Raw genomic sequence first — 27,322 nt, 5'->3', positions numbered from 1 at the left:
GAATGTGAAGTACTTTGTAATGGTTCTTTATTTACGTGGCCATTACGGCACTCCAACCCCAGTTCTCGATACCAGTAATATCGAACTACTTTTCTGTGAAGTAACAGACATTTTTGTGACAATATTCACATTTGGTTTTATTAATGTATAGTTACTCCAATGTATCGATATATTACAGTGATATGGTTCTTGTGTGTATGCATTTCTGTGAGACTGTCATAATCTTTGTCTTGCTTGTAATCATTTTGGTGTGAATGCACACAGAGCAGTCTTTGTTTCACTTTGCAGAAGTTATGTTGTTATTTCACTTTGTAAAAGAGCAGTCAAGTCTTGTGTTTGGTTAAAGTGGAAATTAAATATGTGAAGATTGATACAAAACTGTTTTTTTGATGATGTGACAATTAAGAAGAAGTATATGTGAATTTACAAGAAGTTTATTAAAAATGTGGATCATGAACACCAAGTCAAAAATTATTTCTACCATACCATTGTTCTGATCTGGGATTGTTTGATCATTAAGAATTTCCTGAAAACGTATTTCTTAGGTCTTCAAATATTGCTAAAATACAGATCTGGACCTTCTAGCAACTAGAATCAGCAAGATGAACCATAATGATTTCAATGAAATCTACGTGGGAATCCATTCAAGATAAGTGCCAAATTAATGACTTTTTTACAGTGACCTCATTATTTCCATTCTGACGATACCATCCGCAGTCAGTGCTTTTGTTGTTGCCCGATAAAGCGAACATATGCTGCATGAGCAACATTATTAATCTGATTTCTAATCTACTTTCCAAGTGGTGGTATTGTTAGAACTTGAATAGAGATTATTAAAACCAGCAGCCTTTTTGTAATCCAACATCACTTATTTAAAACATGCTACCAGTTTCGACACCAAAAAGCATAATCTTAAGGCACCAAGCAAAACCTGCCATCAATGTACAAACTTCAGTGACAATGACCAGCGAGGTCTTCAAATGGAAACAGTATGACTTATTAAGCATATGCGCCAGCATGTGCAGCCAACAAAGTCACATGCAGAGGGAGCAAAATCAACTGAATTCTGTATCTTTGTAGCTGTAACAAGCCCAGCAATTGGCAGACGACAACTGAAACTCCAAGGCACATGGAGGCAAAGCCAAAGATTATAAACTTTGCCCAAAGTTTCCATCTGAAGACTCTGCTGGTCTTTGTCATTGTGGTTTGTACATTGATGCCAAGTTATGTTTTGGGCCTGAAGATGACACTTCTTGGCGTCAAAACTGGCATGTTTTGAATTGTCGACGTTGGATTACAATACAGCTGTTGTATTTAATTATCATTATTCAGGTACAAATCGAGAAATCCATTGACAAAAATTATTTTCACAAATGGCAGATTGCTGTAGTCTGGCACCTGGGAATGAGTGTCTTGGAAGGGGCAAAGCTGCTCAGCTGTTTGTTTACTTCCATTGTGAGCATCTATGGAAAGTGGTTGAAGGACAGCGAAACCCCAAATAGGTGACAGTGTTAGACCTAAATGCTTCATCACAGGTAGTGGAGGTTGAAGATGCACCTGCTCTTTGGAATGAGATTGATCTGATGACAGAGTACAGTGTTGGTAGAGGCATATGTGTTTTGGTGCACCCCATTCTGTGCACATTGTTGAACATGGGGCTCTGCAGCAGATGACCTCAATGTATTCCAGGTTGACTCAACAATATTGTCAGTTATGACTGTAGTGCGCCCAGGATCATCAAGATTGGACCATGGATCAATGGAAACGTGTCGCCTGGTCAGATCTGTCACATTTCTTCTGCACTAGTTTGATGGTCATTCTGGATATGCTGTCATCCAGACAGAGAACTACTTGAAACATGCATTGTGCCATTGATGTAGGCTGGCATCTGGTATGTTACTGGATGCCAGTTTAACACCCAAAAACCACCAGCCCATAATGTGTGGGAACTGTGTGCCCTATGTATAGACATCTGGTGTCACATATCTATAGAAAACTTCAAAGTACTTCTCAAGTCCATGTCATGCAGAATTGCTCTGTGTTGCATCCAAAGGTGGATCACCATGCTATAAAGCAGGAGGTCACCATATTTTGGCTCACTAGTGTATCTAAGGAAAACACCTATCACTGATAATTTCCACTAACACACCCTCCACCCAAATTTCCATTCCAAACCACACAATGTGTTAGTCAGTTGATGTTCCAATGAGATCAGTTACTAAGAGGGTAGACTGCCATGTACATAATCATGAAGAAGCAGACAGAGAGTAGATAAGACTTTGCAGGTCATGGAACTTGGACTCAATTTGTAGAGCACTGTGGCATATCTACAGATAATGAGTGCTGAAATATAAACTTATCCCTCTCTAACTTGTTGGATGGCCTTTAAGCATTGAGGACCGACATGAATGCCCTCTGTATCTCTGTAATTGTTAGTCAATATGAAGTATGATTCCTGTCTGACTGCTAACAAATGACATCTTTACTAATCTCTTTCTTTTTCAATTTGCTGGTAAGTATTCATTTTATAAATCAAATGTATGTAAATGTATTTAGAGAGAGCTAGGTAGACATGAAAAAACGAATCTGAATTCTTGAAGGGGATCTCTTATTTACTGGGCATGAAAAGGAAGCAGGATTAAAGATAATATTTCTTTAAACTCTCTGGAAGAATATATCATCTCTGAAGAAATGAAATTAATTGTTTCAGATTATGTAAGTGACAATTGACTAGATGCTATGTAACAAAATTATGGTATTTGCTGATAACATTGGGAAACTATGAAAAGTAGGTTAAGAATAACTTAGTATATTAAGATATTTTAAATGTGCAGAATGTTCAACCAGTTAGTTAATAGTAGAGACAGCTGCTGATAGAAATAAACAACAAAGAGAAAAAATAGAGTTTAAGGCAGAATTGCTGCTAGGCAGCAAAATCAATGTATGAGCATACATTTCAGCACTGATATATTTGTTGCAAACTATGTATAGAAATAATTGTTAATAGTGCCTATAAAACCAATCATATGACAATGAAAGTGGATATTATAACTAATAATGAGACAAAGGGGAAATACCGGTAAGTCATATGTAAGTTTACAACCAAGCAACTTGATTAATGCAAGAACTGGCACAATTATGGGTATCTCGATGCATTATAGGGAGAACTTTGTGTCCAGAGCAGCTTGAAATGCAACTGCTCATTGTTGATATAGTAAGAGGAAAAAGGATCCTCTACTATCAAAATATATTAGCGAGACACATGATATGTGAGGTATTGGAGACATAATCTAGTTTGCATTTTGGCCATTCTGTGGTTCAGTGACAGGGAAGATTAGAAGGTTCCTGAAGACATATAACACCAAATCAATCACTCCTCCACCTAAAATATGCCAATCCATCAAGCCTGTGAAAGTTAATGTTCTAAGTGTGTGTGGACGATATTTTGCTCAGCAGACTGTGTGCACGATGGAATAAGGCTGATCTGGATATGAGAGGTGTTGGGAGCTACAGTATACAGAGAAATAGTCAGTAGCTTAACATGCATTGGAAGATGGACATAAAATTGCATGTAATCCCACCTCCATCATAATAAATGTTAGATGGGAGTTTGTTACTTATTACAGCATGGAACCTGGCCATTGCAAATTTAAAGCAGGCATGGCAGACAGTGTGAAAACATTACCTTATACAGCAATGGACAGAGCACCAGTGATGTCATAGCCAGTACTATGGCTGTTTAAGGATGAGGCCTGAAACCATCTGAAAGTCAATTGCTACTTGACAATGACTGAGGAGCACGCAGCTGAAAACACATGTATGTGGTGTGATCCATAAGTAATGGGAATTTTTTAATTTCATGAGCTTTGTAAACCTGATTTTCAAAATTTTTTTGTCTTGTTGTTACTCATGCCCCCTTAGGTATATTTGTATTTTTAGCTGTTTTGAATAATTAGTTTATTGTTGTTTTTGTGTTCTTGGTGAATTTTTACTTTTAAAGAAGATGTATCAGAGAATTTGCATTAAATTTTGCTTGAGAAATGGAATAAAGTGCAGCACCACATTCAAAATGTTGACTGTGACTTTTTGCGAATCTGCTATGAGGAAGACAAAAGTTTCTAAGTGGTATAAACATTTCAAAGAGGGTCAAGAAGGTGTTGAAGACTACAACCACCCTGGATGCCCCAGCACATCAGTTACTGATGAAAATGAGGCAGAAGTAAAGAAAATTGTTCTGGAAAATCGCCGAATCACCATCAGAGAGGTTGCTGATGATGTCAGCATATCCTTTGGCTCATGCTGAGCAATTTTTTTGGATGTTTTGGGCATGAAATGTATAGCAGCAAAGTTTGTTCTGAAACTGTTGAATTTCAACCAAAAACAAGATCTGGAATTGCTGAATGAAGCCGGCAATGATTCAAAACTTCCAAAGGAGGTTATAACAGGTGATGAAATGTTGATATACAGGTATGACATCAAAACCAAGGCCCATTCATCCTAATGGAAACTGCATGAAGAGACAAGACCAAAAAAAATTTGATAAGTCCAATCACATGTGTAGGTTCTTCTCACTGTTTCCTTCGATTACTGTGGGATAGAGCATCATGAGTTCCTGTCTTATGTTCATACAGTCAATAAAGAATACTACCTGGAAGTTATGCACTGTTTGCTTGAAGCAGTCCAGAGAAAACAACCAGAATTGTGGCAAAGCTACTCATGGAAATTGTATCATGAAAATGCTCCTGCTAACATCTCAATGCTTGTTCATGATTTTCTGGCAAAAACAAAACTGTTACATTGTCTGTATTTACTGGACATGGCCTTTGTGACTTCTTTCTATTCCTGTAGCTGAAGAGAACCATGAAAGGATATCATTTGCCACCACTGATGAGATAAAAACAGAATCACTGTAGGAGCTGAACATCATAATGAAAAGTGAGTTCCAGAAGTGTGTCCAAGACTGGAAAAAGCACTGGCACAAGTGTATTATATATATATCTGAGGGGGATTACTTTGAAGGGAACAAAGTTGATGTTCATGAATCAATAAAGATTCTTTAAAAAATCACATTACTCTTTAATTACACCTCATATGTATAAGAACTTGACCTTGCAGGGAACCTGAGAAAATTTTGTTCAGTCTTATCACCATGAGACAACACTTTCCCTAATAGAGAATGTTTTTCATCTTCTTGTGACGTCTGTTGATGTTCACAGTTCCGATCCTCAGACCCTTACCTCACTGAAAATAACTTTTGAAACATGAATTGCATACGTTTGTTTTTGATATCACAGACATCATCATTAACAGTGTTACACATCACTAGATGCTCTGTTGTACTGCTTGAGCTAATATATTAATATTATTTTCCTACACCAAGTTGTGACACCTCCATTTGTACATTACAGACATGCTGTAAGTGAGTATGTTACCAGAAAACTATGAAATCTGACATTTTAAGGAATGCCTTGGCAATATATAGAATACAAAAAAATCATTAGGAAGGGTATTAAATGTATCTTTTTCAACACTTTGCCTAGGCATCTAATAAAATGCCAGTTATGTTTAAGGCAAAGTATGAAAGAAATACAATTTAAATGTTTTGACAGTTTCTACAGACATCACTGTTGTAACAGTTTTAGTCCACTTTGGATGGAGTTCAGTTGTGTCAGAGTGCCAGAGTGCCACTTTCACTAAAATGGAGGCTGCATGTAATGACTGTGAAACTGTTGTGGTTGATGATCGTGTATATGCAATGAAACAAAGATTTTATAGAGAGTTACAGATTATGAGGAGCAATTCCTGAAGAAATGGTGTTTTTCTGATGATCACGACATGGAAATAATAAGAGACATTGAAACTTCAGAGACTGTGAAAAAGAAGCAACTTCATTATTACTGGTTAAGTCCGGCCCCAGCAGCTGAATGGTCAGCGTGACAGACTGTCAATCCTAAGGTCCCGGGTTCGATTCCTGGCTGGGTCGGAGATTTTCTCCGCTCAGGGACTGGGTGTTGTGTTGTCCTAATCGTCATCATTTCATCCCCATCGACGCGCAGGTCGCCTAAGTGGCGTCAACTCGAAAGACCTGCACCAGGCGAACGGTCTACCCGACGGGAGGCCCTAGCCACACGACATTTCATTTCATTACTGGTTAATGAGGTAGTACACTGTAATGAATGCACAGAGAACACAGAAATTGATGCAAGCACTGAATGATATATGTGATGCAACCAAATTTTATATAACAGATGGTGAGTTGTTTAACATACTTTGAGAGACCCATTCTTCTTTTGGCCATGGTGGACAAGACAGGATGATACAGGAATTGTCTATTAGATATGTTAATATAGCTCATCATGATATAAAACTTTTCATACAAATCTGTGAACCCTGCCCACAGAAACAAAAGAGCTGTAGAAAAGACATAGTAGTAAAACCACTGATTTCTTCTGAATTTAATTCTCAATATCAGGTTGACCTAACTGATTTTCAAAACCATCCAGATGGTGACTCATTCAAGTACATCAGGATCACATGATGTCCTTAGAACAAAGACAGCTGAGGAAGTAGAATACCACTCAATTGATATATTCACTGTTCTGAGAGCTCCACCAATCCCCCAGTCAGCCAGGAGAGAGTTTGTCAATAAGAGTACTGGTCTCAACTGAAAATCTTATATGGAGAATCTTGTCATAGCCGAAGTCAAGGAAATGCTGTCCACCCCCGGCAGCTGAGTGGTCAGCAGCACAGAATGTCAATCCTAATGGTCCAGGTTCAATTCGTGGCTGGGTTGGAGATTTTCTCTGCTCAGGGACTGGGTGTTGTTTTGCCCTAATCATCATCATTTCATCCCCATTGACTCGCAAATTGCTGATGTGGCGTCAAATCAAAAGACTTGCACCCGGCGAACGGTCTACCTGACAGGTGGCCTTAGTCACATGACATTTTTTTAAGGAAATGCTTAAAGAATAAACCAAAATTTGGACATCATCTTGACAACATGGATGCAGATCAAGCAAAATAATAATTGGAGCATAGGTTTATGGTTCACCCAGTTAATGAGACACTGACCATATCATTCTGGTATTAAAAGGTCTCCATATGAGGCGCTGTTATGCTGCAAAATAAAGGTTGGACTGAACATGTCAGCTCTGCCACAACAGGTTTAAAATGGTATTACAAAAGAAGAAGAATTGGAAGAGATCATTGATTCATTAGAAAAAGCCGGTGAATGTGAAGATGTCTGTGAAAATTCAGGAGAAGCCCACCATGAGTTTATTACACCTATGGCTTCAACATCAACTCAAGCGTCTAAAATACAAGATTTCATTTGTTGTGTCTGTTCAGAATTGACACAGGATGCGTGCTAATGTCCACTCTGTGAATGCTACATGCACGTTATCTGCAGGAATTCAACTCAAATGGGAGGAGGTTTGGTATGCATATTACATGCCCCCTTTGCATAAATAACAAAAAAGTCATTATTGGTCAGACAGACTCATCAAAACATCTAGTCTCAGGCACAGAAAATGAAAATTTTCTTTGAAGAAAATGTTCGCATTAGCTGAAAAAGGATCTACAGTTAGTGTTCCAGTTCCTGAAATTGATAAAGGTTATGGAAATGTTTGCAACATTTTGGCTGTCGTGGTTTTTGTGAAAAATGATGGTTTTTATAAATTAGGTACCAAAGAAAGAATTCTAAAGCAGTTGTACATGAGGTCACAGTTCACAGCATGCAAGAAATATCTTCTAAAGTCTGAAGATGTTACGTTGGACAAAGAAGTATCTCTTAGGTCAGCTGCAACAAGGTAATATACTGGGAATGGACAAGAATTGAAGTGAATGTGCAAAAATAAATGTCAGAACCTCAAGTGTTTGTTTTTAAAAAGAAAAGTTATTTGCAATTCAAATCATCATTTCAGTATTGCTGCTTGTTACAATAAATAAAGCATAACAGAAGTACAGCTTTGAAGTACATAAAACGTCAAAAGTTTTGATTCAGTTATTGCATATTATGCATTTGTAATAATTGTTAAAATGTTTTTTCAGTTGTTTATTACATATAGGTAATTGTTAACAACTATTAAAACACATGTACTCCAGGATAAGCCAGTTTTCAGACACACAGAATTGCGATAATTTTCATGTTCTAATTTAGCTTCCATTAAATATAAAAATTTCTAGTTTGAAAATATTATTTCATTGTAACTTTATGCTTTGCCTGCATCTGTTTTCATTTTGTAAAATTCCTAGACATTTTATAGATTTGCTATGAAAGGTATTAAATTAAACATCTTGCCAAAAAATTCTAGGTATTCTATAAGTTGCGTAGGCATTCTGTACAGTGCCTTGATTGGACACTGCCAGTAACATGTACATTAAGTCCAGAAATGTGTTTTCATCTTTTATTTTATTTTATTTGATCTTTGTATAGCAAGTTTTACATAATTCCATCCAAGTTTAATTGCATTGAAAATGGGGGGGGGGGGGGGCATAAGGGGTGACATGCATGCATGAGTGAGTGTGAGTACGCAACTGGAGGTAAATTTTTGCAGTTCTCCTCACTTCCTAATTCATAATTAGTTTGCTGCCCCAATATACTTACCTGTAACATACTGCAGAGAAGCTGGCCACAGCAATGAGAGCAAGCATGAAGATAATGACTGCAGACATTAGCCCATAGTACTCCCGGTTGGTGAGACAAATATTTGCAGTCAGTGGCTCAACTGTTTCCTCTTGAAGGATATCATGTCGTGATTCAAATACCTGTCAAGTATTCACATGAAAGTAAATATATAATATAAGTTATATAATGATGGGTGATGGGTGCAGCAGGAAAATTTTGCTCTGTAGCTATATTTAAAGCAGATCTTACGGCTATTCTTTTTCTACAGGAACATAAAAAACAATTTAATGGTGTGAAAAAACTGTTATTAGCTTACCTCAATCATCTCTCTAACTTGTTCCTCTTCTTCTGTTCCATTTTTGTATTGATCATTTTCTTCCACTTCTCCTGTTTCATTTGTTACATCCCTTTTCCGTCTACCAAAAGATGGCTCACTTCTGCCAGAATGGCCAGTGCAGTAAGCCTGAAATATAACTTATGCTATATGTAATGTAACACTATTAAAGCAAAAAGAAACCATACCTGAATCAAAATTTCTCAACACAGTTTCATTATTTAGACTTTGTGTATTTGCACATGATTATCATTTTATTTCTTATGGATGTGTGCAACAGCTTTGAAATACTTTACTATGGAGCAGTTATTGAACATTAACATTTGAGACAGATAAAGGTGCCATTATTTTGTATTTGTATTTTACGCAAATATACAAATGGTTAACGTGCAACATTTTAGTAGAGATCTTTACACCACTCACGGCCTTCACCTCAATCGGCGCGGAAAAAGTCACTTAGCGTCCATTATTTGTGAAATCGTCGTAAATGCTAGGAGCAACGTATACTCAAAACACACACATTCGAAGAATGAGTGCTCCACAACACAAGAAGACTGCAGCAATGGGTATAGACAGAAGACATTGGACAAATGGCTGCTGAAAACACCAGGTAAAGCTGATTCTTCCCAGGCTCCCAGTACATGGAAACAGACCAACTTGAATCAATGGATAGTGAAAAATACCAAACCCACTCTGTCAACTGATATTTCTTTTTTAGGGATAAATGTATAAGTGGTTCTGGTAGGGTGACACGTCCATCAAGTGTTCAACAATCCAAGCTCACTTTCAAATTAATTCAGCAGAACTTTCAAAGTCTTGGCAATAAGCACAACGAGTTGGATACCATTGCAGCAATTGATAACCCTGATGTTTTAGTTATAAGCGAACACTGGTACACAGATGAGCTAATTAGTGTATGTAAGCCACTTTCCATGATCTTTTGCTCTGCCTTCAGTAGAAAAGAGAAACGTGGTGGTGGGGTAGCTATCTTTGCAGCCAGTGCTAGTAATTATAGCGTAATAGATGTAAGTGCTTTCAGCATTGAGGGTGTAATATAACTAGCAGCAATTAATTATAAGTGGGGGAAAGAGAACTTAATTATTATAGGCCTATACAGACCTCCATCTGGTAGCCTAGATAGTTTCTTTGATGTTCTTAATGACCTGCTTGTTGACATTGACAGTAAACACTGCAATAAAAATGGCTGGGTTAACATAATACTAACTGGAGATATAAACATTGACTTGCTGTCCAATGACTCTGTGTCTAAAAAACTAATGCTAATACTAGCTCAATTTAACTTAGCATTTCTGATAAACGAGCCCACTAGTGTAAAATCATGCATTGACAACATTATAACTAACATGTCCCACTTTACATGCAGTGCATCAGTTCTGAAGCTTGCCATTTCTGAGCACCACGCAGTACAGGTATTGATAGAAGCTGAAAATCTTCATGTCAATAGAAAAGAGAAACAATATGTGACAAAAAGAATGACCAATGATGACAATGTTAAAGATTTCAACAGTTTGCTAAAAAGCCTACAATGGGGTGAAAAAAAAACAGCATTACTTTCAGTGAGTTTTCATCAGATTTTTATTATTGCTTCAATGTCTCATGTCCAGAAATGACCTTTACAGTAAATGACTGCAAAAAGATACAAAAAAATAACTGGATAAATCAAGAAGTAAAAACAGCAAGAGAGAAACTTAGACTTTTCCAATATGCAATGATAAATAATAACAATAATAATAGGCTAAAGGTAGAATTTAAGAACTATCAGGATTACTATAAAGATCTTCTGCTAGAAACTAAAAGTAAATATGTAGCCTCAATGTTAAGAAACTCTACTAACACAGGTTTAGCTGTTTGGAAAGTAATAAATAGCTTTAGGGATTGTAAGGACAGACCAACAAGTGATTTTACTATAAACCATAAAGGGCATACCATGAAATGTCAATGTCAGATTGCAAATGTTTTTAATGAGTACTTTTCTTCTGTTGGAAAATCTGTCAATGACCATTTTAAGAATCTTCAGAATAGATATAGGGGCATTCCAATCAAACAAACCATATACTTGGCCCCAACCAATAACAAGGAAGTCAAAAACATAGTAATGTCATTAAAAAATACAAAATCAGCAGGCTATGATGGATTGTCTATTAGTACACTGAAAAGATGCATAGACAACATATCTGATGCCATGGCCACAGCAGTAAATGATGTAATTGCATTAGGTTGTTTCCCAGATAGTCTAAAGACAGCACAAGTAACCCCGATTCACAAGAAAGGTGATAAATCTAAAATTGAAAACTACCGCCCCATCTCAATCTTACCTGAATTTTCTAAGGTAGTTGAGAAAGTTATTTATACTAGACTAATGACATTCCTGAGTCAACACAATTTAATATTTGAAAATCAGAATGGCTTTATGAAAAACAAGTCAACATCAGTAGCAGCAGCACAATTAATAGACAAAATAATAATGGCCATAGAGAACAAGGAGTATGTAACTGGAGTGTTCCTTGATCTAGAAAAAGCTTTTGATTGTGTCAACATCGCCATATTACTTGACAAGCTGTGGAACCTGGGTATCAGAGGAACTGGCTATGAGCTAATAAAATTGTATATGAGCAATAGAAAACAATTTGTCTTGCTTAAAACAAACAGTGGGTCTTACAAATCTAAAATTACTGATATCAAATATGGAGTGCCTCAAGGTTCTGTCTTGGGACCCCTTCTTTTCTTGATTTATGTTAATGATATACAGTATTGTTCTCCTAATTGTACAAAAATATTGTATGCAGATGACACATCAATAGTGTGTAAACACAAAGACTATGAGAGTCTGGAGGTACAGTGCATTAGTGTAACTAATGAAATAGTCAAGTATTTTAATGAAAGCCATCTAAATGTAAGTGCTTCAAAGACTGCAATGATGGACTTTAACACAAGGAAACAAATAGAATTTGACATGAAATTATCCATAGGAGGTGACATTGTAAAAAAGGAAAAAATGGACAAAGTTCTTGGGAATTACAATCCAGGACAGCCTCAAATGGGACACGCATATTGATTCCTTAGCATGTAAGCTGTCGAAAAATGTGTTTGCTATAAATATGATTAGCAAATATTGTAAGGACGTGTGTACTAAAAACTGCTTATCATGCCCTATTCTCATCAAACTTAAACTATGCTGTAGAAATATGGGGTGCAACAACTCAAGCCAACCTAAGTACATTATTAATACTACAGAAAAAAGTTATCAGAATTATTTGTGGCGCCAAACCTCGAGAATCATGTCGGAATCTGTTTCCAAAATTAGGTGTGCTTACCATTATAGGTGTATACATATTGAAAGTTATATTGCTTGTGAAAACAATAAATCCAATTTTCAACTGTGACCTGCACCAGTATGATACAAGGCAAAAGTTCAGATACCATGTAAATAGCCACAGAACAGCTTTATATGAAAAAAATGCACTTCATGCTGGGCTGAAGCTAGCCAATGCCCTACCAAAAAGTCTCTCAGCCCTTCCTACTAACAAATTAAAAGATCAGCTAAAAAGAATTCTAATTGAATACCCTTTTTATTCCCTAGACGAGTATTATATCCATATGAAAAGTGCTTCATAAGTATGTCAAGCTCATAGTTTTAAGTAACCTACAACTAATATAATGTTGATAAAAACAGCATTTGTAATATCGTGATTGTATACTACCAAATGTAAAATCCATCAAAATGTAAAATTTATTAATACAAATAAATCTTTAGTTTGTAATTTATAAACTGACGTATTCAGAAGAATAATCTGTATGATGTCCTGAAACTGTATTATTTCTAGGGATTGTATTTGATTATTCGATGTTGAATAAATATTATTATTATTATTATTATTATTATTATTATTATTATTATTATTACTACATAGTGGTAGCCAAGAATTTCTAGTACTTAGCTAATGATTTGGAATTTATATTATTACCATGATATCCATAAAATATTTACACACATGCTCTTGCAATATAATGCCTGGAGTCTCATATTTTGCTCAGAACTATAATGTGAACAGAACATGCAGGATTACATTATCTAATAATACTGACTGAAGTTACAGATCTGTAAGCCGATCAGTTTCACACATTTCTCTCTTCAAAGACACATTTTATTTTTTGGCCTGAAGTGTGTTCCCAAATCATACACTATTTTTTTACAGATATTTCATAAAATAAATCAGTTGCAACCCTAACGGTTTTGCAGATAACTCTAATGTCTTCAGATGATTACAGTTACAACTTCGTAAGTCATACACTTACATTACAGTAGGACCTTATAAATTGCCCCTGCTGACATAAATAATGGCACTTCTGTTCCTTGATATGTTGTGAGATAATACTTCCTGGATTAGGTATTGAAGGTGGTGGTGCAGTGGTTAGATACTGAACTTGCATACAGGACACCATGTCAAACCCATGTTTGATCATTCAGAGTTAGATCTTCAATAGTTTCACTAAATTTCTTAACACACATGGTAGGATGATTCCTTTGAAAAGTGCAAAACTAATTTCTTTCCCCATTCTTGTCCAGTCTGAGCTTATGTTCCATCTTTAATGACCTCTTCAGGACATTGACCCCTAATCTTCCTTCCTTGCATGAGCTTTATTGCATCATATTATTTGAAATATCAACACCATGAAGATTTACAGTAGTATTTTTGGCATGTTGGAAGCTGTGCTGCTGTAGTGCTAAAGTTTCCAATCTACTCCAGTCATAGTAGTATGAATATTGATGAAGAGATGAGTTTTTTAATGCCTTAGTATAGCATGATACATTAAAATTGCAGTACTACAGGGAAAGATACACACATCTATTGCATGCTCATAATGGATTGGGAGGATGAATGTGTTAGCAACTGCAGTGCTTTTAACTTTTCTGTTAGCAGTTATATGAAGACTACTGTCAGTATTTGGTCATGTTTCCTGTAAAGAAGACAATCTACTTGTCACTTCATATTTCACCAAATGATATGCAGCAGTGGTAAGACACTAAGCTCATATTCCTGAGGACAGCTGTTTGAATTCCCACGTTACCATTCATGTTTAAGTTTTCCATTGGTTCCCTAAATCGCTTAGGTGAAAGCTGAGGTGGTTTGCTCCAAGGAACACAATTCATTTACTTTCACATTCTTTCTCAGTCTGAGCTGCTGCTTCTTTTCTAATGGCCTCATTGGAAGGACATTAAACCCTAATCTTCCTTTCTTCTTTATTTTTACTTCAAAATTCAAAACTGAAAGAGCAAGCTGGAAAGGAGGTTCCATACCATCAAAACTATTTTCAGCACTCCTACAGTAAGAAGTTCATAAAATAAATTTCTACAATACATGCGGCTGTTGGTAAATTATTGCATCAAGAAATAAGTTTTTTAGGTGTTCTAACTGATAAAAGAAGAAGAAAAAGAAGAACCATTTATTGATGTTATTAATATGAACCATCTTCAGTTTGGTGATGACATTGTACTGTTTTGCCGTAAGTACGGGTGATCTTCAACAATGAATGGAAGAACTTAACACTCAGAGCTTGAAAGCTGACCTCAAAATCATCTAAACTAAGATGAAAATAATGTACAGTGAATACACTGAAAATGAAATTTTACAAAAGAAGATATTACTTGTGCCAAGACTGTATATTTACAGAACATAATGCTTATGTAAACCATTATTGGCTAAATTTGGCTGTATAGCCATTTTCAAGTGGGCCAACAGCAAAATAAATCAGTCAAACATACAATCGATTTTCACAAAGCTTATGGTTGCTAGGAATTTATTTTATTGTGATGATGCATCTATCACTATGTATGCAGCAGTCAGTGTGTTGAAAGAAGTGTTCCATACACATCCTTGCATTTGGATGTAATACTGCACTCACCCCTGCAGTGAGTTATGAATTAGTTTAAACACCTTCAGATCATCTTGTAAAGCTGGACAACATTGTAGAACCTGCTGCTCCAACTCTTCAACCAAATCAATGGAAGTACTGTACAATTAACTTTTGAGACAACTCCAGACAGAAAAATTCAGATACCTGAAGCCAAATGATCTTGGAGATCAAGGAACAGGTCATACTTGAATCACATATTGTGGACCATATTGGTGCATTATATGTCATATTACATGGGCAGAAAAATATGCCATTGTTGCATTGTGCATATGGTGTATTCCCTAACACATCAAATTTTCTTGGAAGAATGTGAGGTCCAGTGAGATGGCTACCTAGTACCCCAACCACACATTCAGTGAGAAGCACTGCCAATATGTCAACTCATCAACAGTATATGGGTTTATGTCATGTTTAAACCCAATCACATGGAGACGTTATTGAAAAAAATTGCATTTAAAATACATTTGTGCTATCCAAGATAATATTTCATACTGAAATCAGTAGTGTCTCATAACTACACATTCATAAATATCTCACAAACATTTCAGTAGTGAACCCATATTTACTACATGTGTGTGCTTTCGAGTATTGTATACTTACACTTGGGCCAGTTTTTGCTATTAATTGTGATAAACCCTGTATACTGTCTTGATGAAATTAATGTAGCCTTTCAAGAAAGGGACCAATGACCTCGCAGTTTGGTCCCTTCCCCCCCTCCTTTAAACCAACCAACCTTTCAAGAAATTTCATGTTTCTGGGGAACCAAATATGATAACGTTAAGTGTAAGTTAACAGGCAATAGAATCTGTTGTTGAGATTTTGTATTTAGGACAGTCAAAGGCAACAACTGGATAGACAGAAAAAGAAAATAAACAGAAGAATAAAGTGTCCTGAAGTGCTTTAAGTGCACTGAAGAAGTTTGCAAAACTGAGCATCCAGTGTGTCTGAAAAAGAAAATGTGTTATTGCCAGTTTTAACTTATGGCAGTTTTAGATATACTTTTAACATGAAAAATTCTCATCCTTAGAGTTTCTGAATGAGAAATGTAGAGATACATGTTGTTAATTACTGGGAGTAACAGGAAAACAGGAAACAGGTTGAAGTGGAGGATGTAACTATCTCCAAATGGAATCGAGGTGGGCAGGATGTGTAACTAGGTTAATGCTTGGTACATGGACCAAGGAAGTTCTTTGTTGGATTTCAAGAGATACAGAAATATTACGATGATGAGCTAACAGAAGACGACATGAGAAAACATATAGGAATAACAATGATGTATCTAGATAACAACTGTAATGCATGTAAAAGTCTAAAGCATGCCTTTTTCCAGCAGTGGCTGTTGAATGGCTGCTGCTGCTGCTGCAGATTATGATCATGATCATGATGACATTTCAGGTGTTTCTAGTGGTGCTGCTGATATTCGGTCACAAATTTCCAACATTCCAAGATGTAGCCACATACAAGTGAGGACAACATGCAAGTTAGTAACATGCCATTTTCATGGATGACTCATGTCTGATCTTATAAAATCACAGAGGTTACATATGTACGCAGATGAAACAGTACTATTTGTTGTCAATAATCATAATATTTGAGAAGCACACATTATTTAATGTGCAATTGAAAACCAACCCCCCCCCCCCCCCCCCACACACACACACACCTACTTTTACTTTGCCTTTAACATAATTTAATAAACAGAGTGTCAACACATGATAATGTCCTCTTATCTATACAAGCCATACAAATTTCTCAAAATTTTAATCATAAAATTGCAACAAAATGAAAATAATTTGTTTGTACATACTGGCTGACATCCATCACGACATGTTCTAACTGTTGCTTCAAACACTAAAAAGTTTGATTCAGGTATTTTGAAAGCATTAAATCGTGCCTCGAGCCCATCACCTGATCTGGATCTATCAAGGCCTGGGAAAACATAATTGTCAACTGGACACCTGAAAAGGAATGCATATTTCAAGATTTAATTATGAACAACAAAAAGAGCCATGCATAACATTCATCCCCTTCACAGAATATATAGAACCATGGGCATTTATATTTGGTACTAATTTTGTTAGACCAGTGGTTGTGAATTTAACACAAAAATATTTGTTTTGTTCTAGCTAAATTATTCATCTACTCACCCATATCTGTCAATAAGTTGCACAGATCGTCCAGAGTATGGATCTCTTGCTATCACATTTGTAGCAAAAATATCAGTAACGTAATTGTAACCATCTTGTGCCTCGAGACGAAATGTCAAAGGATCACCGACAGCAATTGTTGTTGTTGGACGTCCTTGGTACAAAATCAGCAACCTCACCCTTGAACTCAATGAATTTTCAGCAGGCAAATATTCAATTGGAATTGGGCTTCCAGACCTGAAATATTCATTTCCATTTCACAAATTGTGGATGCTGTTGCATAGAAAGAAAGTATCTATGACTACAAAAAGTCATGTTATTAAAAACGGTTTCTTCACTTATGGAAATGTTATGTTGTTTGTACTTTGTTTTATTTTGTTATTTATTTGCATAAAGCAGGTTGTGATACATCTGGGAATGTGTTAACAGGAGCTGGAAAAGTGTTTCATAATCAGTGTAAACAAAAATCATTTATTAAAAGAAGGAATAATACTTGTATAATTATATTATAACAGCTGTTGTCCTTGGAGTCTGAGATCAGAAAATGACATTAATTGTGTTTGTATAATATTCAAGACTTAAATAACAGAGTTTTTGTGATGATAATCAAAAGAAACACACTTGGTATGCTAACAAATTTAAAAACTGAAGCCGATTACTTTCTTTTGGTACTCTTGAGTTACTTCCTCCAGAGATATATGAAAGCATTGTGAACTTGGCAAACACAGGCCAAAAGTAAACATAGGCTAAGTTAGACCCATCATGATGTAAGTGAGATGAGGTGGGAGAAGTAACAAAATGATAACAGTGATAATAATAATCATACACTGAAGGAATGAATATGTGCTATGAGAAATTTGCTAAGGAGAGAAGGAGAGATGAAAAATTTAGAGAAAAGAAAGTAAGTTGTTGTTGAGCATTGCGGAGATCCTAATAACATTTTGCATTTCACAATAAATGTTATGATGTGCTATATTTCAGTTGAAAAAGTTGGAGAGACAACTGGTGCTTTGAACTTCACCACCAATGAAGATCCTCCAGGCTGCTGACCAGTGAAGACCACCAGGATGGTGTTATAAGTGATAGCCACCTGGACACCAGTCTTTTAGTTCAAGATTGCTGCTAGTTGAGATTACTTCTGTGTTGCTATTTACTGCTGAATGTTACACCAAGTTGTTGATAGTTATCTCTACTGGCAAACATTCAGTTTACTTGGACACAGACCAAGTTGTTAATATCTACCTCTACTGGCAAATATTCAGTGTACTTAGATGCTCACCCACATCAGGACATTGTTTATAGCTAGCCATGGCTGCCACAAGTAGTCAACAGTGTAGCAGTTCTTTCACACAATCTGAGTAAATCATATTTATTTAAAGTGCACTTATGTCAACTAATCTTTTGCTTTCTTGTCCAGATACCTACAGCGAAAGATCGCTTTGGCCAACTTTCCACCCATTTATCATTAGCAGTGAGGTCATAATATTTGGATTCTCAGAACACAACAGTTACACATCATGACAGTCTCTAGCCATTTACAGGTTTGTAATTGACTACGTATTTCCCATCAAGACTACTATTATGGAATAGAAGCAATTTTTCAAGATAAATGACTTCAATCTACATTTGAAAACAGTTCTTCCATGGGAAGATTGCTGAAGAGTTTTGTAGTCATATATTTTCCTCCATTCTGGGCCACATTCACCAGAGGAAAGTACAGGTCATTTTCCTGCTACTATTGTATTTATTTATATCTCTGTTATTTCCAAACTGCAATTGATTGCAGATAACAAATTTCACCAGTGAATAAATGTACTGTTGTGCAATAGTTAATATGCCCAATTGCTTGAACAGATGCCTATACGTGTTTCAGCACACGTTTAAAATTACCTTCTTTTGTACATTTTACCCAAGTGAGGAGTTACCCCAGAACATTATCCTGTAGGACACAAGTGAATGAAAATATGCAAAAGATGTTAACTTACTGATTTTAGGCCCCAAATTGGCAATTACTGTCTTGATAAAAGTATCTTAAGTTAATGCTGTCATAGTTCTTCTAAATAGTTTTTCCAGTTTAAGTTTTCATCAATATGGACTCTTAAGTTTTTACTCTATTTATTATTTTTGTTGGTACAAATGGCTCTGAGCACTATGGGATTCAACTTCTCAGGTCATTAGTCCCCTAGAACTTAGAACTAGTTAAACCTAACTAACCTAAGGACATCACACACATCCATGCCCGAGGCAGGATTCGAACCTGCGACCATAGCTGTCTCGCGGTTCCAGACTGCAGCGCATGAACCGCACGGCCACTTCGGCCGGCTTTGTTGGTACATTACATTAATAAGAGGTTGAGATACTTTTGAGAGTGTAATACTGGATGGATGGTGTTTTACAAAGTTTTTGCAAAACCCAACTAATAACATAAAAAATTTACTATTTTCTGTGTTGATGTTTCTTTGCTTTGTTTAACTATAATGCTTGTATCATCTACAAAAAGACTAGTAATTCTGCCTCCTGATTCAAATAAAGTGATAGATCATTAACATAAAGCAAGACCAGTAATGGGCCTGTGCTGAACCCCATAAAATATATGTATTACTCGAACATATTAGTGTAATTTTCTGGAACTTGTTTATTCTAATAGGTATGTACTGAACCATTTATCATATAAAAACAAAATACTTCTTCTAGAATATCATAATTGACTCAGTCAAATGCCTTTAATGTTACAAAAGATGCCAGTTGCTGACATATATAATTTAAAGTTACATTATCTGCTCAGTGAATGCGGAAATAGCTGCTTCCACAGAGCAGCCCTTTTTAAATCCAAACTGTGATTAATGGAGTACTGCATTACTATGCAGGTGGGTGACAAGCCTTGAGAACATGATCTCTAAATTTTTTTAAAAAACTGGATAGAAGGTATTAAAGTTTGAGGTTACACTTTACATCTAGTGAGGCTTAAAAAAGGCCTGTTAAAAATACCATGAATTAATAATGTATTACACATGTAACTGAGAACGTTACATACTGATATTACATGGCCACAAATTTTAGGGCCTCATTGGAGGTATCGTAATAGACAACCAATGTCCCTTATTCTTCTAAAGTTAATTAACACAGTTTATGACTAACTCTTTGGGGTGCAAAAATAAGAACTAGTAAGTGACTAGGCTATACAGAATTCTAGTGGAAACTGGAGATAGTCCATATGGTGGTTCAAAATATTGTTTAAAATTTTAAGGTTGAATACATCAATGCCGGACACAAATAATGCAAAAAAAAAACAAGAAAATTTTTCAAAATCACACTTAACTATAAAGATAACAAACAAACAATTAATGTAGCTCCAAATAACTCAAATACTGTAGAGAGTAAATTCAAAATTAAATCATAATTACCCAGCTCCAATGTATCCAGATGTAACCACAGCTTCTCCAGGTCCACGGAACAAACAAGTTAGATTATACCTTTTATCTCGTCCAGTTTGTACATAATCACTGAATTGTACAACTACAATGTTTGTCATGGTGTCACCATACTGAAAATAAACATTCCTGGATTTACATTCAAAATAATTTCGTTTTGGTATATGTGATGTTATTTTACAATGAAGTTACATTTTGTGCAAATCACTATGAAGTAAGCAGCTAGTTAACATTACAGTAAAGTGGATATAGCACAAGTTTTTGACTCATGAAAGTAAGTCTGAAAATGTGGCCGCCTAAATTGTTGACAACAAAAATGTGTAACACTACAACTTGATGAAAAGTCAACACTGGTGGTCACAGTGAAATAAAAGTAAAAATTTGACGATCTGGCACCAGTAGAAGAGTGAACATGGGAGCTTTCCCCAATGGACGTATGCCTGTTATTTTCCTCACTTACAATTGAGTTTATACGAGGGCTACCCGGAAAGTAATGCACAACATTTTTATCTACGCACCCTATTTTTTCCACGTAAACTTCATCCTCTTCTATGGTCTTCCTCCAGCATGAAACAAGGGTGTGTATGCCCTGTCAGTACCAATGTTTGTCCTGGTGGCAGAGCAGTGCTTCACTTTGTGAATCACCTCCTCATTGTCCTCAAAATGTCTTCCATGAATGGCATCCTTTGATGGCTCAGACAAGTGAAAGTCCAAGGGGGCTAGGTCAGGGCTGTAGGGTGGATGGAGTAACACTGTCCAACCCTCTTTTGGGATGTGTTCAGCAGCCTCAGACTTGTGTGCGGTCAAGCTTTATTATGTTGCACCAAAACATCTCTTGGGTTGTTGCAGTGCAAAAGTTGCCGGAAACGCATCTCGAGTTTTGTTACTGTGTTGTCATATGCTTCTGAATTAATGGTACTGCCTCTTGGCATCACATTAATAAGAATCACATCTTCACAGCCCCAGAACATGATGATCATGACCTTACCAGTGGAAGCAGTCGCTTTGAATTTTTTCTTCTGTGGGGAGTGGGAATGGTGCCATTCCATCAACACTTGTTTTGTTTTGGGCTCAAAATGGTGAACCCAGGTTTTATCACCTGTCTCAATCTGGGACAAGAAGGCCTCCCCCTCAACTTCAAAATGTTGCAACAAATCATGACAAATGTTTTTTCTGTGTGATTTGTGATCCACCATTAGACCTGCGGGACCAATCTTGCACACACTTTTGAATATCCAAGAGTGCAGATAATTGCATCCACATTTCTTTTGCTGATTGACAGATGCAGCACCAAATGCTGAGTTGTAATGCTGTAATGCATCTGTCCTTGTGAATGACAATGCAAGCTCACTGCAACATGTCAGGTGTGACAGCCGCGGATGGTCTCCCCAACACTGCAAATCATGGAGCTCTGCTGCACTGCCTTCTGATGATCTCACTCTCTGTGCCCAGCAATTAACTGTACTTCTGTCGACAGCAGATGGTCCATAGATTTTGCACAAGTGTTTGTGAATATTTCACACAGTGTATTTCTCTGCAATGGGAAATACAATGACGGCATGTTGATTGTAATGTACATCACCTACAGATGCCACTTTGAAACTGTCCTGCAGCTACGCTACCTGTTGGAAGTGTTGGAAACTTGGTATGCTCACTCAGGAGACTCCAGATAATACATACATAACGTTTCACATTCATAGCATTGTTTTCAGCAGAAAAAAAAATGTGGTGCATTACTTTCTGGGCATATATTCAATCCTGACTATGTCCTGACAGTTGTTTACTCTTGACTGTCTGCATGATTTAACTAGTTCCAATCACCACTCAATAAATTTATAACCACACTACTTCACATAATTTATGTATGTGCTGAGCAGAAAATACTAGTACAAACCTGCAGTCTTTTTAAGTCTACCTTAGATTTTTGCAGGGTTTCTCTCAGATATGATTTCATCATAAATGTGCCCTCTGTAAAAAAGCCTGAAGCTATAGTTAAAGGTTTATGATGAATCCTTAATGCAGTGTTCAAACATCAGTGATATTTACATCAATGTTTACAGCATATATGGTCTGAGAGCATATTCGAGTTCCATTACTTCTACACTATCCAGACACCCCCCAAAACATACGTTTTTCATATTAGGTGCATTGTACTGCCACCTACTGCCAGGTACTCCATATCAGCGACCTCAGTAGTCATTAGACATCGTGAGAGAGCTGAATGGGGCGCTCCATGGGTCTCATGGACTTCGAATGTGGTCAGGTGATTGGGTTTCACTTGTGTCATATGTCTGTATGCGAGATTTTCACGCTCCTAAACATCCCTAGATCCACTGTTTCTTATGTGATAGTGAAGTGGAAACATGAAGGGACACATACAGCTCAAAAGTGTACAGGCCGACCTCGTCTGTTGACTGACAGAGACCACCGACAGTTGAAGAGGGTCATAATGCGTAATAGGCAGACATCTATCCAGACCATCACACAGAAATTCCAAATTGCATCAGGATCCACTGCAAGTACTATGAGAGTTAGGCGGGGGGTGAGAAAACTTGGATTTAATGGTAAAGCGACTGCTCATAATTCACACATCACACTGGTAAATGCCAAACAACACCTCGCTTGGTGTAAGGAGCATAAGCATTGGACGATTGAACACTGGAAAAATGTTGTGTGGAATGACAAATCATGGTACACAATGTGGCAATCTGATAGCAGGGTGTGAATATGGTGAATGCGCGGTGAACATCATCTGCCAGCGTGTGTAGTGCCAACAGCAAAATTCAGAGGGGGTGGTGTTATAGTGTGGTTGTGTTTTTCATGAAGGCGGCTTGTGTCTCTTGTTGTTTTGCATGGCACTATCACAGCACAGGCCTACATTGATGTTTTAAGCACCTTCTTGCTTCCCACTGTTAAAGAGCAATTTGGGGATGGCGATTGCATCTTTCATCACGATCGAGCACCTTTTCATAATGCACGGCCTGTGGTAGAGTGGCTAAACAACGATACCATCCTTGTAATGGACTGGCCTGCACGGAGTCCGGACCTGAATCCCATGGAACACCTTTGGGATGTTTTAGAACGCTGACATCGTGCCAGGCCTCACCGACTGACATTGATACCTCTCCTCAATGCAGCACTCCATTCCGGCTGTCATTCCCGAAGAAACCTTCCAGCACCTGATTGATCATATGCCTGTAGAGTGGAAGCTGTCATCAAGGCTAAGGGTGGGTCAACACCATATTGAATTCCAGCATTACCAATGGAGGGCACCACAAACTTGTAATTCATTTTCAGCCAGATGTCCAGATACTTTTGATCACATAGTGTATGACTTAATCTAGTTTCCAGAGAGAAATTCAGCCATATTGCAAACAAAACCTTCATCAATGTAATATCCAAGATCAATATCCAAATTATCTAATAACATTCCATGTAGCATGGCTGATAAACATAATATTAAGACAGCTAGTGTATGCAAATAATTATGGTCCTGTCTATGTAAGATCAGAATTAAGACAATGACAATAATTAATTCAGACATGTTGTGTAAGTACAGAATGTTTCCAGTCATCCCATACTTGACAGATCATGATCTCAATTGGATCAACAGAACGTGGTGCACACTAGTAGTGAACAACAACTGTTCATGCAGTAGATCTTTGGACTGAATCAAAAGTCTTCTCCCAGCTACATAAGTCTAAAAAGAGAGGCTGTTCATTGCATTTTTCTTAGAGTTGATGTTAGCAAATCATAGTGGAATTTGGGGAGAAAATCATAGTAGTGATAATTACAACTTTTGAGCAAAACAGAAAGAAAGCAGTGGATTAATATTTTTGATGGACTGAGGAACTTAAACGGGGAAATACCACAGTAGTGAGTGGAACTTATATTTACAGAGATACAATGGACTTGAAAATTAGAAAAATGATACACATGGCAACAGGTTAGTGTTTAATATGAAGGACAAACTGAAGACCACTCCTCCAGATAGATAAATATGTTTATGTACACTATGAATGCAAACTGCAGAGCACCACATGTACAAAACATTTGTGTATTAATGGTGTGGCAACCAATACATATTCCTTGGCACCTCTAATTTTGGCACTTCTAATTTTGTCGATGACCCTCCATCCAACGCAACACACTGCACCCTCACTATTAAAAGGTCTTCAGTCCAGTCACAAATTTTCATTGATACCCCCATAAAATAGTACTTTAAAAAATAACCAGTTGCATAGTACTGAGTCAAACGCTTTTTGGAAGACAAGAAGTACTGCATCCATCTGATTGCCTTAATGTATGGCTTTCAAGATATCATGTGAAAAAGTGTGTGCTGGGTTTCCCATTATCAGTGTTCACAGAATCCATATGGGTTGGAATGAAGGAAGTTTTCTATTTGAGATACCTCATTATGTTCGAGCTCAGAATATATTCTAAGGTTGTTCAACAGATGTGTATCAAAGATAGTAGAGGGTAGTTTTGTGGATCACTTTTGCTACCCTTTTTGTAGACAAATGTGATCTGTGGGCACAGCTTATTGGGCTCAGCTTATTGTTTAAGGGAATTACAGTATATTATGATTAAAAAACGAGATAACGCAACCACAAATTATGTATGGAATCTGACAGAGATTCCATTGGGCCCTGGAGTTTTGTTCAATTTTAGCTCTTTCTCAATGCCGCTGACACTAATATCTACACCAAAGAATTAAACTGGGGCAGTACACCTCGAAATTCCTTTGACAGAAGAGTTACGCACTTCCTCCTTTGCTTTCCTAACCTCAGTTTCAGTTCTTATGTTGTTCATCACTCTCTGGACACTAACTTTGGTGCTGCTCACAGCCTTTACAGTTGGCCAGAATTTCTTTGGGTTTTATGATGTATGTTTCAATAAAATTCTGCTATGGTAATCACTGAAGGCTTCACACATTTCCAACCAGACATGTTTCATTTAGCATACCTGTTCACTTGGTTTTATTTTTGTTTATTTATTGATTTCACTCCATCTTATTAGGACCATCAGGCTCTTTCTTACGCCAGACCAGAGTTTCACACATATAATACCTTTCTTGCATCATAGTTACTTAAGTATCAACAGCTTTAATATGACAAATATTATTAAAATGATCTGAGTTTCTGTAGTGACAATATGGGTAAATAATATGGACTGTGAACTAATAAAGCTAATACTGGCAAGTATCTCTACAGCTGCTGCTACTGTCAAAATGATAATGATGATAATAGTAACAACAATAACAATAATAATAATAACAATAATAATAATGAGTGTGTACAGGGACAATGGTAATCATTATTGTTGCTTCAGTAGCTAAGTCATTAACTATCTTCTGAAGCTGGATCTATTATTTATTTCTCTAATATAATGTGGGAGGTTATTCCAGAGTTGTGTTGCTGCTACTGAGAAGGACTGTGAGAAAGTGGCTGAACGACGGAGTGGGACAGACAGGTTTTTGCTCTGATGGGAATGGGTGTTTCTGCTATGTTGTTCAGACAAGAGTGTAATGGTGAGGGAGAGTTATGAGGGACAGTGTATGTTGATAAGACAGTAGATAAGACAGAGAGTATGGAAATCTCTGTGCCTGTCTGAACACAGCCAGGATAGCTGCACATATGATTGTGAAAGATGATAAAAGAGTCAAACATCACATATGTAATGAATACAGGCATTCATAACTGGTTCCAGGTACCATGAGCTTTCCTGAGAAAGACCAAACAGGCTAACAGTACTGTAATCAATATGTAGAAGTATAAGTGTTTGCACATGTTTCTTTTTCATTTTAAGACGGAAAGGCTTTTTATATTTTGGTAGAACATGGAGGAATGCTGATGCCTTCTTACACATTGCAGTTATGTGCTCAGTCAAATTTAGATTCTCCTAGACTCCTAGACTCTTTGCTGAGGGGGAGAAGCTGATATTTGTTCCATTTAGTATTACAGGTAGTAGGGATCCCTCATGTTTCAGTCTAATGAGCCTAGAAAGACCAATAAATACCATCTGGATTGAGTTTTTAAACCTTTTAAACCTTTATCTTGCACCAATTTTTATAGCACACACAGGTCAGTATTGAGATTCTCAATAGCACTTCGAGTTTATCGGTTTTGAACTTAGATACAATTGAAGGTGCACATGTGGTATTTGTAGTAGGACAAAGCTGATGACACATCATTGATATACAGTGGAAAAAGTATAGGACTTAGTTCTGAAGCCTGGGTGATGTCTGATACTGCCTGCCTCCATTGTGACTTAATGGTCCTGGACAGGACACATTACTGGTGAGACGTCAGGTATGTGCAAAACCATTGCACTGCACTTCACAAGAAATTCAGGCTGCTAATTTTGGCAAGTAAAATTTTGAAGCTGACAGTGTCAAAGACTTTTCTGAAGTCTAAGAAGCACATGACAGTTGCCTCTTGTGTATCCATGGCAAGCTTCATATCATCTGTTACCTTCATTAAGGCAGATGTTGTGCTGTGATGTTTATGGACATCTGGTTGTATTCATCTAGTAGGTTGTTTGTACTTAGGTAGGTTGCTGGACAGTGCAGAAAGAGGGCAGATTGGTTGGTAGTCAGAGGGTGCTGTGGCAACATCCTTTTTAAGTAGTGGCTTATGTAGCTGCTTCCAAGCTTCAGGGAAAACACTTGCAATTTTTTTGAAGGTATGTGTTATAATGGGCAGTAGTGGTTCAATAATAAGCTCAATGATTTGGCCTGTGACAGCAGATATCTCTCCCAATGGGCTTCTGTACAACATGATGGAATTGTATCTAGTATGGTGTGTATTACAGGCTAAATCCTTTGCTTAAAAGTTTCAGCAAGTGG

At 36.9% G+C, this 27,322-nt stretch overlaps 1 protein-coding gene across 1 annotated transcript in view; it reads right to left on the bottom strand.

The window, feature by feature from the left end:
* LOC124722012 overlaps positions 1-27,322 on the bottom strand; it is a 190,930-nt gene that overhangs the window by 10,551 nt on the left and 153,057 nt on the right. Inside the window, exons 14-18 of the mRNA XM_047247189.1 lie at positions 20,449-20,588; positions 17,045-17,281; positions 16,705-16,855; positions 8,943-9,089; positions 8,606-8,766 (exon numbers count right to left, since the gene is read on the bottom strand). Of these exons, the coding sequence (XP_047103145.1) occupies positions 8,606-8,766; positions 8,943-9,089; positions 16,705-16,855; positions 17,045-17,281; positions 20,449-20,588 (836 nt within the window). The remainder of the gene's footprint in view (positions 1-8,605; positions 8,767-8,942; positions 9,090-16,704; positions 16,856-17,044; positions 17,282-20,448; positions 20,589-27,322) is intronic.

This window comes from Schistocerca piceifrons, chromosome X (assembly GCF_021461385.2).
Source record: "Schistocerca piceifrons isolate TAMUIC-IGC-003096 chromosome X, iqSchPice1.1, whole genome shotgun sequence".
In the NCBI taxonomy this organism is placed as follows: Eukaryota; Metazoa; Arthropoda; class Insecta; order Orthoptera; family Acrididae; genus Schistocerca; species Schistocerca piceifrons.
The sequence above is the reverse complement of the archived record's forward strand: the minus strand, read 5'-3'. Positions and strand labels throughout refer to the sequence as shown.